This window comes from Hemitrygon akajei, chromosome 14, assembly GCF_048418815.1.
Source record: "Hemitrygon akajei chromosome 14, sHemAka1.3, whole genome shotgun sequence".
Lineage (NCBI taxonomy): Eukaryota > Metazoa > Chordata > Chondrichthyes > Myliobatiformes > Dasyatidae > Hemitrygon > Hemitrygon akajei.
In genome coordinates this window covers 31104276-31120917 of record NC_133137.1, presented here as the reverse complement: position 1 = coordinate 31120917, position 16642 = coordinate 31104276, and the positions used below count along the sequence as shown (strand labels likewise).

General features: G+C 37.4%; 1 protein-coding gene across 2 annotated transcripts in view; it reads left to right on the top strand.

The window, feature by feature from the left end:
* Positions 1 to 2497: 2497 nt before the first annotated feature.
* The window catches only part of grk3 (G protein-coupled receptor kinase 3), a 268143-nt gene continuing 253998 nt past the window's right edge, over positions 2498 to 16642 (top strand). For both annotated transcript variants that reach the window (XM_073065740.1, XM_073065739.1), the window contains exons 1-2: positions 2498 to 3038; positions 10025 to 10101. In XM_073065740.1, the coding sequence (XP_072921841.1) occupies positions 2926 to 3038; positions 10025 to 10101 (190 nt within the window). In that variant the 5' untranslated portion in view covers positions 2498 to 2925. The remainder of the gene's footprint in view (positions 3039 to 10024; positions 10102 to 16642) is intronic.

The following is a 16642-nucleotide window of genomic DNA, read 5'->3' as shown; positions in this document are numbered from 1 at the left end:
TGTTATTTATTTAATTGTGTTCTCTTTATCTAGTTTTAGGACTTATGTGAGGATCCGATCACTGTTTAGGTCATATTTATGCAGAAGTAGAGAAAATTCTACAGAGTCCACAAACCTTCTACCTCCACTATATCCTTGCAAATTAAAAAATATGTACGTATTCATTGCAATGTTCTATCTATGCTACTAGTGTGCTTAATCTGATTCAGAAAGCTTCTTATATGGCACCATATCAGAAGTTTTTTGATGTTTCATGTACACAGCTATTATATACTTATATCAATAAATTATTTTCTCAAAATTACTCTGTTAGCATTTACTTGACTTATATAAATTTGGCTTGCCTTTATTATACCAAATCATTAATTAACTCAAAACTAAATACAATTTATGTTCATCACAGACTCACTTATACAGTGTTTGCTGCAATGTCATTATTACTGGGTAGAAATATTGATTCATTCCTTGGGATCTATTCCTAAAGCCTCAGCCATCTCATATTACAAAAGTGCATCTTTCATGAACCTTCATTTGTCAGTGATTATTGGTCTGTATCTTAGATTACTGTATTTCAAACATTATGACTTTGTAACTTACTCTCATCCCTGTAAGTTCCATGAACAAAATAAGCACATGTGGTACAGGGTAATTATTCAACTTTGGCCCCTTTTAGATGAGATATACATTAACTGCTTTTAAGAAAGAGTCTGAATGGTTAGTCTTTCCTGACATTGCTCACCGTAGGCATTCTAGCTACCTATGTTGCTGTAGCCTGTTAAAATATGATCAATATTATTAAAAGTGGGGATAACCCATGCACCTTACATTTTAGAACATAGTTTAAGAATTATTATGTCAATGACTTGGATGACAGAATTGATGGCTTTATGGCTAAGTTTGCAGACGGTATGAAGATAGGTGGAGGGGCAGGTAGTTGTAAGGAAGTAGAGAGGCTACAGAAGGACTTAGGCAGATTAGGAGACTCGGCAAAGAAGTGGCAGATGGAATACCGTGCATAATCATGCACTTTGGCAGAAAGAAATAAAAGGGTAGACTATTTTCTAAATAGAAAATTCAAAAATCTGAGGTGCAAAGGGACTTGGGTGCCCTTGTGCAGGATTCCCAAAAGGTTAATTTGCAAGTTGAGTTGGTTGTGAAGATTGTTAACATTCATTTTGAAAGGACAAGATTATAAAAGCAAGGATGTAACCCTGGAGAGGGTTCAAAGGAGGTTCATGAAATTGATTTCGGGACTGAACGGGTTGTTAGATATGGTGTTTGACTGTTCTGGGCCTCGGTAATGTGGATGTGGAGAGGATGTTTCCTATAGTGTTTAGGGGCAGGGTGGGAGTCTGAGACCTGAGAACACAGCCTCAGAATGAAAGGACATCCTTTTAGAATGGAGATGAGGAGGAATTTCTTATGCCAGAGAGTGGTGAATCTGTGGAGTTTGTTGTCATAGCTGGCTGTGGAGGACAAGTGATGATATTTAAAGTGGAGGTTGATAGATTCTTGATGACACGGGGCATGAAGGGATACAGGGAGAAGGCAGGAGATCGGAGCTAAGAAGGAAAATGGATCAGCTATGATGAAATGGCGTAACAGACTCGATGAGCCAAATGGCCCAATTCTCCTCCTATATCTTATGGTCTAGTGATTAATCTGAAGCATTAAATCAAACATATTATAATTCCTTTGAGTGGTTGGGTGTTGGAGGGATAGGTTTATCAGTATGTAGTCCATCAGTCTAGATTGTGGGTTGATTTTGGTCGATTATTAAGTACTTTCTCTAAGCCAAAATGGTAACAGTCTCCATTACTGAGGAATTATACCTCAGTAAAAAGTTTCAGTGAAAAGGGATCAAAACTTCAGGTTTAGGTTTTTGTATCCACAGGATTTGACCTGCATTTTCACAGGTCTAGACCAGCCAAATGGATGTTTTTATTTGTCAACTTTTAATCCTGCTGTCTGCAGTGGAGTTAGATTTCATATTAAGTAAAAACTGCCAACTGGCCTACACCACCACTGAATATTAATCACCAAAATGCACAAGATCTAGCTTCTTGCGTTTATTTAAAAATTGACATGATTCAAATTAGAAGTTACTTCACATTAAATTTGTCCCACCTACCACAGCAAATTAAAAATCGCCGTTGTTGATAAATGAATTGCATAAGGAACTCTTGCTACTATGTATAACAGTCCTTATCTCATTAAATGCCATGAGAATCTGACAAGACCTCGATAACACTGCTCTTTCCGACACTAATCGCGTTGTGCCATTTTAAATCAGACACGCACTTCACAAGCTCCTGCAGCTTCGGCGGCAAAACGAATAAAACGCGTTTATTTTTCTGTGTGTGTTATTCTCTCATTGTCTACTTCTCTAAAAAAACGCTGTTAAATTCTTATACCGGTGCAGATGAAGCCTCCGTCATCCAGTAACCCCGATCCAGCGAGCTTCTGACGAAAACTCGGATTCCAGTTCCAGGTTTTCAGAGAGATCCTTCCTTGACACCAAGAGGAAGTGAAAAGCTTTCAGTCTCAGCTCATGGCCACTGTACAACAGAGAGCATCAGTGTGCACCAAGGAAAAAGAGACAAAATAAAAAAAACTGTTGCAGAAGAGAAGACCTGAGAATCTTTAGAATCATTCTGGAGGTTTCCTGTTCCAGGAATGAGGGCTGAAGCCTGGCTGGTTCCCAGATGATAGAGTTGGACAGAGTTTCTGGCTGTTAGCTCCCTGAATAAGCGTCTGGTTTTCCCTCCCTGTCTGAAGCAGGGTTGCTGGTTTTCGGCCCCGGGGAGGTTTCGGCGTTCCTCCTCCCTGCCTTGTGGCAGTCTCTGGGTGTTTGTGGGTGCCCGTGTCCCTCGGCTTGTGCCCTTCTTTGAGAGGCTCCTTTTTGCTTCTGTCTCTCCTGGCAAGATGGCGGATTTGGAGGCAGTGCTGGCTGATGTGAGCTATTTAATGGCGATGGAGAAAAGCAAATCGACTCCAGCTGCCAGAGCCAGCAAGAAAATTGTACTTCCAGAGCCCAGGTAAGCATTGGGGAAAAAATAACGAACATTGAATGGACAATATCTCCATATCCGAATTTCAAAAAATACAGCCCGTTTGTCTTGACAGGCGTTGCACCATCAAAACAGAACAGCAGCAGCAGCAGCTGTCATTTATTGGACGATTTCTCAAAAACAGTTTATTATAAAGCAGTTTCAAACCTAAATCGTTGAAAACAAGCTTAAAAGATCATATGAGCCCAACCTGTGTATAAATCCAACAGAACTGAAACGACGGTGGGATTCGAGTAATTTTCTGCATCGTTGTCGTTAATGTCCCAATTTGAATGAATCACAAATATTATTTTATTTATTGTTTAATTGTCTTTAAATTATCTTGTTGAAAATAATTTAAAGGAATAACGTATTTGAGGCGTTTCAGTATTGTCCGAGCTGGGTCTTAGGTATCTTTTAAAATCGAATTTTTTTTTCACTGTAGGTAGTGCAAACACTAAATAGTGTAGGTTGAAATTGTTTTTTTTCCCCTTTGGAACCAGCTCATCAGTTTTCTGTCATTGTTCTGCATTTAAAGATTCCGGTAAGAATCATATTTGAAAATGTTTGATTCAAATCCATTTAAATAAAAAAGAACCGTTTTGCAAATGCACTGGGAAAAGTGGTAAATTCATTATTTTTGATTAAAATAACCCTGCTAGGCCTTCCTGCAGTGTCTGAATTATGTGAAATATTTGTTTGAGAAATGCTTACGTAAAGTAGGACCAAATATGAATGTTGTATTATGTAAAAGTGAACGCAACATTTGGTTTAGGTTGTGCACCAAAGTTAGATTTTAGAGGAAAAGATACATTAAATTTTAGTTTTTGAGAATAGGCCATTCAAGCTTCAGTAACGCGATTTGTGTGGGTTTGTGTTTCCTTCCTGTCTGATCTGAACAAACATAACCATAGAGCAGAGCATGCAGTGTTGAGTTATGAGAGAGTTTGTGGATACTCTATTTCTGAAATGTGAACAATAACTACTGGAAATTTAAATGAAATCAATAGCTTTTAGAAATTACCTGATGTCTGTGTGTGAATGTTTTTGTGTCTATGTGTGAATGTTTTTGTTTGCTGAATGTTACAAATTCTATGTCTTGACCAACTGTAATTGGATCTGACCTTTTAAGATTAAATGTTTGAGAAAGAGCTGGTACACTGATATGAAATCTGTCTAATTTGCTGCTAATTATTTTTTATACTTTTAAAGAACAACACTATTGTTATAAGTATGATATGCTGAACACTACATGATTGAGTGTGTGATCAAAATACATAGTTAAACCACAAAATGGTCTGGGATATGTTACATGTAGTGCCTAGTACAGAGCTTAACGTATTTAAAGTTATGCAATTTTTTTCCCCCAAAGAGACCCACTTGTCAAAGTCTCACTTCAGTTGAAGAATCCTTGCAATTGTGAATTGATAGATTTGAGAGAAACTAACCAGTTAGCAGAATTTTTAGAGAATAGGTAGCTGCTGAAATTAGTTTCTAAACTGAATTGGCAAACAAAAACATTCATTTTAGTTGTGTGTCGAAGTAGCTATGAGGTTGTTAGGATGTTATAAGTAAGTATTGGTGACTAAAATATTGCATATTTGGAGTCTGCATCTGAATGGTTTTATCAGCAATTAATACCCTTTCCCTTGTAATTTATGGAGAAACCTCAATTATTTAAGGAAAAAACCCCAGGAATTAGACAAATGTAGTTTTTTTGGAATGAGCCTCTGTTTATAATATTTCTTGAATGTCTGTAAATTACAGATGTGCATTCATTCACAAGCTGAAAGGCCCTTAACTCACTCCTGCAGCGCCTGTGAATTCCGAAGAGCTCTCTCACTAATGAAAGATGAGTCTGAATGTATTACTCTGCCCTTGCTGTAATAGTTTGGAACATTTTATTCTTTGGCATTTGATTGACTCTGCTTAAAAACAACCTAGCTGTTTGATCGAGTGATAAAATGTAGTAGCAAGTACGAAGACTAGAAATCCCAGATTTGTATCTAGATTATGGAATGTGTGGGCCAAAGTTGGGGTGCTTCAATTAATGATTGTGCTGGAGTCAAGGGATTGGAAAGATTAGTCAAGATATTAACTTCCAGTTGATACCTATGGTCATCTACTGGAAAATGTTGTAGTTACTGTTCCATTCATGGTTGAAAACAGTTTAAAGCTAAAAGAAGAATCGCTACTTGATAGGGATCCGCGTAGCTGCCAGCAAATATCCGAGCACAGACTATTGCATTCAGTTTTCATGATTGCTAAAGCAGAGCACTTCCAGTATTAAAGGAGTTTTGGAAAGATTAAAAGAATGACAGATGTGTGGAATTTGATTTGAGCATTTTTTGTTATGGTTGAAACTGGGAGTATTGAAGGAGGGAATACAGAAACTTTATTCTGTACCTTATTTGAGCTTTCCTCATCTTATTGAACAAGGAGTTTTAGATGCAAGATTGTTCTTTGTTTGGTTGGACCATACATAACTTTGGAAGCACTTCATGGAGTAAAATTCCCTATACAATTTTCTTTATCTTACCCAGCCCAATATTACCTTTGTTTTGCATTCAAATTTACTGTTTCTTATTTGTTTATTTGTTATAGAGGTCCTCCATCCTCTATTGTCCCCAGGTGTGCAGGAGAATTAATTATGTTAACACTTGTGTACATGAGGCAGAAGATGGTTTAGTGCTAAATTTAAAGTTAATATATACATTACCTGTGTACAGAACATTTATGAAAGCCATATTTTAAAATGTTAATGCTTCAGGGTACTTAATTCCTGCACTTGAATATTATTTGTGAGTTTAAAATTACTTTTCCACTTCTTCCCAATGCCAGAGTCTGTTCCCCTGTTGTTGAACAGTGATTCTAAATACTTTAGATTGATGCTCTTAATTAAGAAGAATTTATTGCATTCTTCAATGGTTCATATGAGTTTATCTGGCGAGTAAAGTCACGCAAGCCAAGAAAAGTGTTAGTTTCAGTGTTGGTGTGTGTTGATATTGTTTGGTTAACACAAAATAGACCTCTGTATCTCTGTTAGGGAGAGGAAAAGTTGCTGTGCCTCTGAGCTGAGTAAGCTGAGTGTGGTTACAACTTGCAGCCATCCTAAGCAAAGCATTCCTTATTAATACTCTGTTGTTAGTAATGTGGAGAGCAAACAATTGCAGAAGGTGACAGCGGGGAAGCATCCAGAAATGTGAGCATTTTGGTGTTGCAGAAAAGTTTGCCCAATTGTTCAACACTTCTATTTGGTTATTATCGTACTACTGATTTTGGAAGGTTTCTGTACACAAATTAGCTCCCGTTTCCTACAATTGCAATGGTGATTGCACTTTAAAATACTGTATAATTAACTGCCTGCAAGGGATGGTGGCACTGCAGTTCAGCAGATCCTATTCTGTCATAGCTCCAGCAATCAGGGTTAATTCCTGACCTCTGGTGTTAGATTGTGGTGAGGTTGCACATTTCCCCTTTGACTTTGCAGGTTTCCCCTAGATTAGCTGGCTAGTAAACTGACTGTTTACCATGAATAACTATTGGTATAGGTGGGCAGCCTCTGACAACCAAATCCAGCACCTGGCTTAGCTACTAAGTCCGGCAAAACAATTTCCACTGACAAGCAAAGGCGGGTTACTGGTACTTTAAAACCAGTTACTTTGGGCAGATGGGGCTTGTTAGCCATGGTTGGCAGCTCATCTAGAAGAAGGAAAACTCTGATCCCAAACCTCCACCTGCTGCCTTGAGCTATGCCCACTCATTGGGAATGTTTAAGGAGTAAACCCAGAGGTGAGTGGGGTGGGGGGGGGGTGCTCTGGAGCTAGGGTCCCTCAGGCAGTCTTACATTGAGTTCAACACTGACTAGCATTTGTTGGTGCCAAACTGTAATGGTCTGTCCCATTGCTTTGGGTTCATCAGATGTGTGTGTGGGGGGGGGGGGGCTTGCTAAATGGGCAACAGTTTGCTCTCCATCTTGTACTGCCCTGGCTTGCATGTGTAGACGCAAGAATGTAACATGTATAGTTGATCCTGACCGACAAAGGCCTCAGACCAGTGGGTGTGGGGAGTTGATAGATATGTGGGAGTGTTTAACTTACAAGGAATTAATGGAGTCACCCTGAGAGGAGGCATAGATTTGATGAGCAAATATCATCCTTGTATTTCAGAAGAAAATATGAGAATACTGAAAAGCTCTTGAAAGGGACAAGAAAGATGCCATGTACATGAAAGTCTTCTTCATTTTAAATGCATTAGACTGTTATCTTCATTGTATTTACAAGGACAATTCTGTTCTTTCAGGCAGGTGAACAAATTTTTTTTGGTGATATTTAGTCACAATCACCAAATATTTTAAATAATTACTGTTTTATGAAAAGTATTGTTGTCAAATGTAAATATTTTGCTTTGAATTGTCTTGTGCAGGTAATTTTTAATGCCTCCAGAGCTAACAGAACATAAGGTGAAACCTATCATTGTTAAAAATTGCTGCAGTTTTCTTTGGAGAATTAATTGTGCATGCAGTGGCTCAAATAGACTCTTGTTTAAACATGAATCCCCAGTTACCAGGAGTTTGGAGATACAAAAGTCAATTTTCCTTTAATTCCTTTTTAGAAACTATCTGTACTTTTTTGTAGCTGGTGTCAATGGCCAGAATATATGTCTTGTTCTGTACCCTAAAGCGTGAGGTCCTAATACAGGAAAGCCCCACCAGAACAGAAATGTTGGTATCTTTTTTATCAATGTAAAGTATGAAAAATGGATATAGAAATGGACTTCCAAACTTTCTTCAATTTAACCAATGCCATTAAAAGTGTGGCAACGCTGTGTGGCAATGCTTCTCGATCCTTTTTTAAGATTAATATTTTTAAATTCCAGCTTTTGAAATGCACCCTCTGAATCATTTACCTTTGCTGCATCCAATTTATTTAATAGTTTTGTAAAAATTTGCTTCAGTTTTTGAAATGCTCTTTTAATTTGTCCATGGTCACTGTCTTTGAATAAATATTGTACTTCAAATTGAATGTTACGTTTATCACCTACTATGGATTTTGAGATTTAGTGCACTCACAGCATTAAACTAATTTGCCTGCAGTTCCTAACTTTATCTTCCAACTTTTAAAAAAAATCAGAAATGTGCATTAGCTGTTCTGCAGCTCAATGCATTATTTGCATATACAAAGAATGAAAAATTGTTGTCCCCTTTCAATATTCCCTGGTGCATGTCATTAGGGTTAGTGACTTATTCATCTTGAATTCTGCATTACCATGGTACTGCAAGGAATGGCACACAGATCAAGTGAACTGTCCACAGGCCTAGTTCAGAATGCTGTGTACTTTGGCCCATACAAACATGCTAGATAATGAGTTTGATCATCCTTGGGGGAAGCAAATTGCTGCCTCCTTTTTTCTTAGGGGGACAAGATCAACTAACTGGCATGATACAAGCCACACCTTTCAGTTTGCAAACAGACTAAGCTGTTGGGTCTTTGAAGCTTCTTGCCCTTATTACGTAAGCAAAGGGAACTGAGCTATTCTGAGAAAATCTTGGGATTAACTTCTGCAATCATTGTCTTTTGCAGGATAAAAGGGAAGAGAATTTGTTGATGCAAAACAAGTAGAGACTTGATTTATATTGTTGCATTTAGGTAGAAATTGTCTTTTATAATAGGCTGAAAATGTCAAGATATGATGTTACTTTAAAGAAGAAAATTGTAGTGAGAGATGATACCAAAATAGGGCAAGGTGACTCAAGTTGAAACGGTGAATTTTGAAAAGGCTTCTAATTGGTTACAGAAGTTAAAAGCAGAGGGATTGAGATGGGAATTTCTAATGAACACAGCGTTGATGACTGAAAGACTGTGAAGTGAGGGGACGACACATAACATCACAGTTAGGCAGAACAGAAGCAATGGATAAAGATAGGATGAAGGAGATTGCAGAGAAAGTTATTGGCAAGATCATTTGGTCACATTAGTACCTGTTTTTACCATTGGAAGAAAGCCCAAAATACAAGCAGCTTCATTCTGAAGTCAAGGTAGTTAGAGATCTGTTAGTAGTGGTGGCAGTTTTACGCGATGAATGCATGAAACAAGTAACTCATTAATGTAATTAAGGTGTCCCCAAGAGCTTGTAGTTAGCATTACAGCTAAAAGAGGGCCATTGGGAGCCTATTAATTTCTTCAAATAAGTAGTATTTCTTTACAAAATTCACAACTGAAACACTTTAATCCTTGTGTGTGTGTTTTTTTTTAATCTTTCAGTGCCATGCTCTATTATTGTCCACTTAATGGAATGTTTGGTTGTAGTTGGTTAAATCAGATGTTTGGAAGTAGTGAAAATGCATTTATTGACTAGATTTGTTTAATAATTTGGACCAAGCCCTGGAAATGTGTCTGATGAAAAATGATATGATTATCCAGAGGATAATAAGATTAGATCTCTATCTAGATGTAAATTTCTATGGTTTTTGGTGGAGCTACTATTACATGCAGGGAAAGGTAAAGCCAGCCAAGTGCATTGGTTAAGGACAGTTGTGTGATCAGGGGATTGTTGCAGATGGCCATTTGTACTTTCGGGTGGAATAAACTCAGATTATATCTCATTATGGGTTCAGGGGCCTAATGAGGAAGTGGGTGTATGAGTACTCCAATGGAGAGGGGAGGAGTTGTTGCATACCAGCAAATGATTAAAAGTGGATCACTTTACCAGACTGAGTTAAGAGCCGTTGGTAGAGTTTATGGATGGGGAGACAAAAAAAACACAAAAATAAAAATTGCAAAACATTTATTTTTTTTCGGAAAAAAAGCTACCGTATTTGTTTATTCCAGCATTTTCCTCCTCACTTTTTAATTTTTATTTAGATGCTATTTAAAATCAAATTATGTCAGTCTATGTAAAATGCATGTGATTGAGAGTAAACTTACTGCTCTTTAATTAAAAAAATTGTGAGATCTTTACTTTTTAATTTTCAGTATACGCAGTGTTATGCAAAAATACTTGGAGGAAAGAGATGAATTGACTTTTGAGAAGATCTTCAACCAGAAAATTGGTGAGTGAAATAATTGCACATATTTCAGTGATATTGGCTGTGTGCTACAGGGGACTGATTTTCTGTTTTCAATAGTGTCATACAAACACCAGACATGTTATCATAGAGGTTTGAAACTCAGTTGTTTGAATACTATTGAGCATCATGTTCATGCATTTTTTTCCTGCTTGATTGTTTACCCATTTTTTTCTTCACTTCTCTCTTGAAGTTGCGACTTTTGCTGGGTTCTTGCATTGAATGTGTTGGTGACAACTTCTTCTTGGGCCCTTAGCTCCTTTGATGACCCCCTGTATCAAAAGTCGATGGTAGAGTTGGAGTTTCTGTTATCCAATGAATCCACTGGACAGGGGATTGGCCTATACAGCTTCACCAGAGCCCTGTTGGCCAGCCTTGCCCATTTCCATCTCTCAAGACAGGAACATAGGGTTGGACTTTGAGAGGCAGTGTTGGTGATTAATTCCTCATCTTTGCTATTATTCTGCCCATGCAAATTTGAATGCAAAATAAAGTAAATGCTACAGTTACACAGGATGTTGCACTGGACCCTTAATCGTGCACATGAACCACTAGCCAATAAGCTAGGCGTCAAACCCATGTTTGACTCTACCCTTGTCACAAGCCTGAGAAAATAAAAGTTTAATCAGACAGACTCAAATTTGATTCATGAAAGGGATATCAGATTTGACAAATTTGTTAAATTTTTGAAGGTGTGACTTTCAGGTAGATAATGGCAAATTATTTGATGTGGTCTATTTGGATTTTCAATAAGATGCTATGTGCGATGTTATTAAATAATATTAGATTCTGGGAATAATGGTTATATATTGCTGTTGTTTGAGGATTCATTAAATGACAGAACACGGGAGGAATAAAGAAGCCACTTTTAAATTGGGAGGTTATGTTTGGTGGGTTTCTGGAAGAACTGTTCATAAATACCAAAATGATTTCAATGGGGGAATCAAAGGTAATGCATTCAGGTTTACGATGATACAAAATTGTGGGCAGTGAAGAGGATGCAGTGAGGCTTCAAGGAATGTGGACAGGAAGGAAGTGCAGAAGGAATGTAACGTGAAAATGATAGATAATTGCTTCAGTAGGGAAAAAAGATAGATGAGCATATTTTTATTTAGGTAGTGAAATATTGAAAGGTTTTAATATTCAGGGGAACCGAGCTGTCACTAAAAGCTAATATGCAGGTACAACAAGCGATTAACAAGGCAATACTACATGTCATTGCAAGGTGATCTGAGCAATGAAAAAAAAAAGCCATTTTGCTTCATTTTTGTAGAACCCTAGTAAGATAATCTCTGGAATATTGTGTTTAGGGGCTGGCCTTGTTAACACAGGAGGGGCATAATTTTAATGAAGTTAGTATAGTGAAGCCTGGGGTGGCACACCAGTGTAGCAGTTATAGTAATACTATTACAGCGCTAGCAACCTGTGTTCAATTCCTGCTGCAGTCTGTAAGGATTTTGTATCTTCTCCCCATGACCACCAGGTTCCCTGCCATTCAAAAGATGTATGGGTTAGCAGGTTAATTGGTCACATGGGTGTAATTGGGCGGTGACAGCTTGTTGAGCCAGAAGGGCCTATAAATGTAAATCTCTAAATCTAAATCTAAAAGCTTCAATAGATTGACTTCTGGAATAGCAGGTTTATCGTGAGGAGCTGTTTGGCAGACTGCACCTGTAATCTCTTCAGAATAATAAGAAGCAATGTCATTAAAAAGTTTAAAATTCCTTTGGGGTTTGACAGGGTAGAAGTGGAGTAGATGATTCCCATGGCCAGGAAGCTTCTGGTGTCAATTAGCTGACTCCTTATTTTAAGACAGGGAAGCCTCATTCTAATCTCCTCAGCTAGGGAAAACATCCTCTTACATCTACTTTGTTGACCCTTCTAATAACTTTGTATATCTCAGTGAGGCCATCCCTGAGCTGCAAAGATTGCAGGCCTAGCTTTCTCAATCTGTTGTAATATAATGGGACCACCATCCCAGAAACCATTCTAGTAAATCTTTACTGCACTTCATATATATAGCAAATATACCCTTTTTAAGTAAAAGAGACCAAAATTGTACATGATACTCCAAATCTTTTATAATTTTTGTAAGACCTCTCCAATTCTTGTACTTAAGTACTCTTGTGATAAAGGCAGCTTGCCATTTACTTTCCAAATTTCTTGCTGTACCTGCTTTTCCTTAATTATTTTAACTAGGCTAACAGTTAGCAGTTTTCTCTTTCTGTCCTTTCAGTAGTGGAGTAATATTTCCTATCCCCCGATTGCAAGGAACATTTCAGAATCTGTATTATTTCAGTGATAATAATCAGAGAATTCACATAACCACTGCTTTCAAAATCTTGTGATATAGATCATCAGATGCCTTGCATTTATTCATTTTCAATCTGGACTGGGTCTTTGGTTCTGTGGTATTTCTGGGACATTCTTATGTCTTCCCTTGTGTATTATTTCATGTCCTCTATTCTGGACTTCCTTTGATTTCCAAAAGCTAAGGAGAGGGATCCAAGTGGGATTGAAAATAAATGAAATTTATTGTCGTTTCTTCTGGACAAATAAATCTTTTCTGCAAAGCAAATTACTTATTAGTGTGCCTCACTTTATAGCCTGAAGTAGGGTTAATAAATAATTTTCAAGTTTCAAACCATGCTTCAGTCTTTTGTCATAGACAACATTTTGATTCTATCTGATGTTAATTTTAATGGGAATATATCAGAAATTGATTCATAGAACTGTGCATTTGAGAATACAAATAATGTGTCCCATTAATTTGTCCAGGATAGCACTAATAATAGGCAGAGTTAGCAATTTGCAGGTAATGTAAGCTTTTGATAGAGCTAATTTCGATGTTCCCAGAACTGACTTGATCAGCTGTCCATTCATTGCACATTCCAGATTGCCTTAAGAATCTTCAGTGCTGTGATATGATATAATAAAGAGAGAAGTTACTTTTATTTTTTTCTATTTGAAGGCATTTTGTAAAATACAGAATAGGCGGTCTTGGGTTGCGTAAGACTTCCAGTCCTCAGAACTGTACATAAAACAGCTATTTTTCAGTTAGTCTGAAACAATTTCAATGAATCAATTAACATGGTTATTTATTTATTGTGTTCCTCAGTGTAGCTGCAACTGTACTGAATTAGAATGCCCCACATACAAAGGATAGTTTTGATGGCTTTAAGGTATTAAAAGAATGTTACATTGTTCGATAAAGTATTTTGCAATTGTCAATAGAAGAGATTTGCCTTGTCAGTTTCCAAAGCAAATCTCTTAAATGTCATTCTACTATGTAGAGGCAGCTGCATTCCTAAGGATAATTTATTTTTTATTGAGATACAGCGCAGAATAAGCCTTTCCAGCTCTTAGAGCCACGCCACTCAGCAATCCCCTGATTTCATCTTGGCCTAATCACAGGAGAATTTCCAATGACCAATTAATCTACCAACTGGCACATTTTTGGACTGAGGGAGGAAACCAGAGCACCTGGAGGAAGCCCACTGCTGCTTCCAGCATTTTGTGTGTGTAACTCACTGCATCTGTTTGGTTACTGCAGGGAGGTTATGTGCTTGGAACAGATTGTGGGAGAATTTGTGTAAAGTCAGATTTTCCTAAGTCACGTCTTCATTGCCTGGGGCGCTGCTATATGCACTAGTGCCTTTCCAAGAAATGTCAGTAGCTGCTGTGACTTCATGTTAACGTTTCCGTGCTATCTATATTGATACGTTTTTAAACACATCCAAGGTTGTCCTAGTAGTCGCATCGTAAGAATCTGTGACTTTTGATGTTGTTATTGTACCAACATTATGTTCAGATTTTCAAATAAGATTACTATGTTGTATGATTGGAATGTATTTTATTATAATGGAGAGTGATTCTGCCACTGTTAGAAAACTTGTGCAACTTTTGTTCATGGGTGCATGAGCTATATACGAGGGGTGATTGATAAGTTTGTGGCCTAAGGAAGAAGGAGTCAATTTTAGAAAACCTAGCACATTTATTTTTCAACATAGTCCCTTCCTACATTTACACACTTAGTCCAGCGGTTGTGGAGCATGCGATCCCTTCTTTGTAGAAGTTGGCGTCTTGGACCTCCAGAAGTGGTCCACAGCAGGGGTGATTCATAAGTTCGTGGCCTGAGGTGGAAGGAGATGAGTTATTAACTTCAAACTTTCTGCATAATCACTCAAAGAGTTGACCTGCATGTGCATGTAATGAGAGCTGTATAACTCATCTCCTTCTACTTTAGGCCACAAACTTATCAATCACCCCTGATGTGGACCACTTCTGGAGGTCCAAGAAGCCAACTTCTACAAAGAAGGGATCCGTATTCCCCACAACCACTGAACTAAGTGTGTAAATGTAGGAGGGGACTATGTTGAAAAATAAATGTGCTAGGTTTTCTAAAATTGACTCCTTCTACCCTAGGCCACAAACTTATCAATCACCCCTCGCAAAAGCAAGTCAAAGTTAGATAAGAACCTAATTTCTGTATCATGTTAGCACTGTACATGTTCAAAGTGTACTTTATTCAGAGGAAAGGATAACAAATGCTGAAGAATCTGTTTGAAATACTTTTTTTTAAGTATATACAGAGTAGATACAGATCTCACATCTGAAGGAAGGTTGGTAGCAAAACTAGTAGCAGTGTTAGGATTGCACTTAAAAATATGTTGGCGGAAAATTTCAACGTGTCAACTGCAGGACTCTAATTGTAATTTTCTAGCTTAAAAATATGAAGCCAAAGTGTCATTTTATGAAAGCTGTGTGTGAGCTTGTAGAATTGTACTTGAGCTAGGTATGTATTCAGTCATTAAAGATAGGAGTATTGACTCTGCTTGTGGTTTATCGCAATGTGCTTCTACATTATAATTTAAAAGAAAATTATGGCATGTTTATATTGAAAGGAATTCAGGCTGCCTCTGGAAAGATATCAACTCCTACAAAGTTTTCCTCATCAGTTGCAGTTTTGTGTGAGAGAGACAGTGGAACTGTGCTGTTCAGTAGATTAATCCATATCATGATCTTTAATCTTCTCAGAATTATGTGCACAAGTAATGAAAGGCTATTAACATAGGGAGTTTGCAGATGAGCTAATGGATTCCACTGAAACTGCCATATTATAGAGGCCAGAAGGTTTTCACTGCCTTGTGCTAAGTGCCATGAAGTGCAGAGGGATATCTTTACACAAAATATGAACAATACCTTAAAAGAGACTTGATGCCGTGCTACATTTACATGGGATGATATCCAGGCTGGACAATGTATAATGGGCTGTATACACTGTTCATATCTGCAGGATGATCATTGAGATGGTGATATAGATTGAACAGGAACGGCAGAGAGTGAAAAATACATTACGGATGGAATTAGATGAAACAGATGCAATAAAGTCAGCTTGTTACTGTGAACTTTATTGGGATTTTATGGTGGTTAAGTTTTTTTTGTTTTATGTGTAATTTAAATGGGTGATATCACTTTCAGCATGAGCAAATATTTTTAATTCAGTACCTATTCTACCTATAGCCCAATGGAGACAAAAGAGACTACATAAGTTGAAATCCAGGCCAGCTAACAATCTGCTGGAGGAACTCTCAGATAATTGTAATTAGACATTCCTGATGCAGGGTTTGACCCAAAACAACCAACAATGCTTTCCTCCCACAGATACTACTTGACCCACTGAGTTCCTCCAGCAGATTGTCTGTTATATGTAGCCTATTTTGTGTTGTATCTATCTGCAACATGATTTATTTAGTTTTAAAGAGAATTGATGTGTATAGCTTCAATATAGCTGTAGAACCATAAAAATATTCCTATTGGAGAATTAACTGTTAATAAGCTTCCTCTTTCAAAGTCCAGCACTTGTAAGTTTTGAAGGATCTTGGTGATGAATTTGAAACTTTATTTCATTGTGCACTAAAAATTTCTCATTATTGCTGCTCAGCAATATGGAAATTTATTCACCCACATTTTTGGTTATTTGGTACGAAAGGTTTATTGGAAAGAAAGTAGAAAGTGGGATGAAAGTTCGGTGTGGTAGGTTTGAATTGGGAGATTGTGAAAAATGGCTGATTTTTGAAAGTCAAAAATCTGCAGTTACTGGAAATACTTGACAAGTCAGGTTAGGTCTGTGAAATTAATATTTCAGGTCGAAGACCCTTTATTAGAAAGGATCTTCTGAGGTTTATCAATGTCAATGGAATATGTCCCTAAAATTATTGTGTCATCTACTTTAAAATGGACTCAGTCTTCCCAATTGAGTCCATTGAGAGAGACAGTTCTTATAAGTATTCCTTGACTTTCATACTTGTATCCTTTAGCTGCTGCCTTTCAATTTCTATTATACAAAACAGATACATTGGTGCCTTTTAGTACATAGCCTGGATCATTGATTGCAAAGAAGTAAATTATTTTATATAGTAGTGCTTCCCTAAAATCAATGCAGTCCCTGTCCATTTATCCCTTTCCACTGATCTCCCTCCTGGCACTTATCCTTACAAGCAGAACAAGTGCTACACCTGTCCCT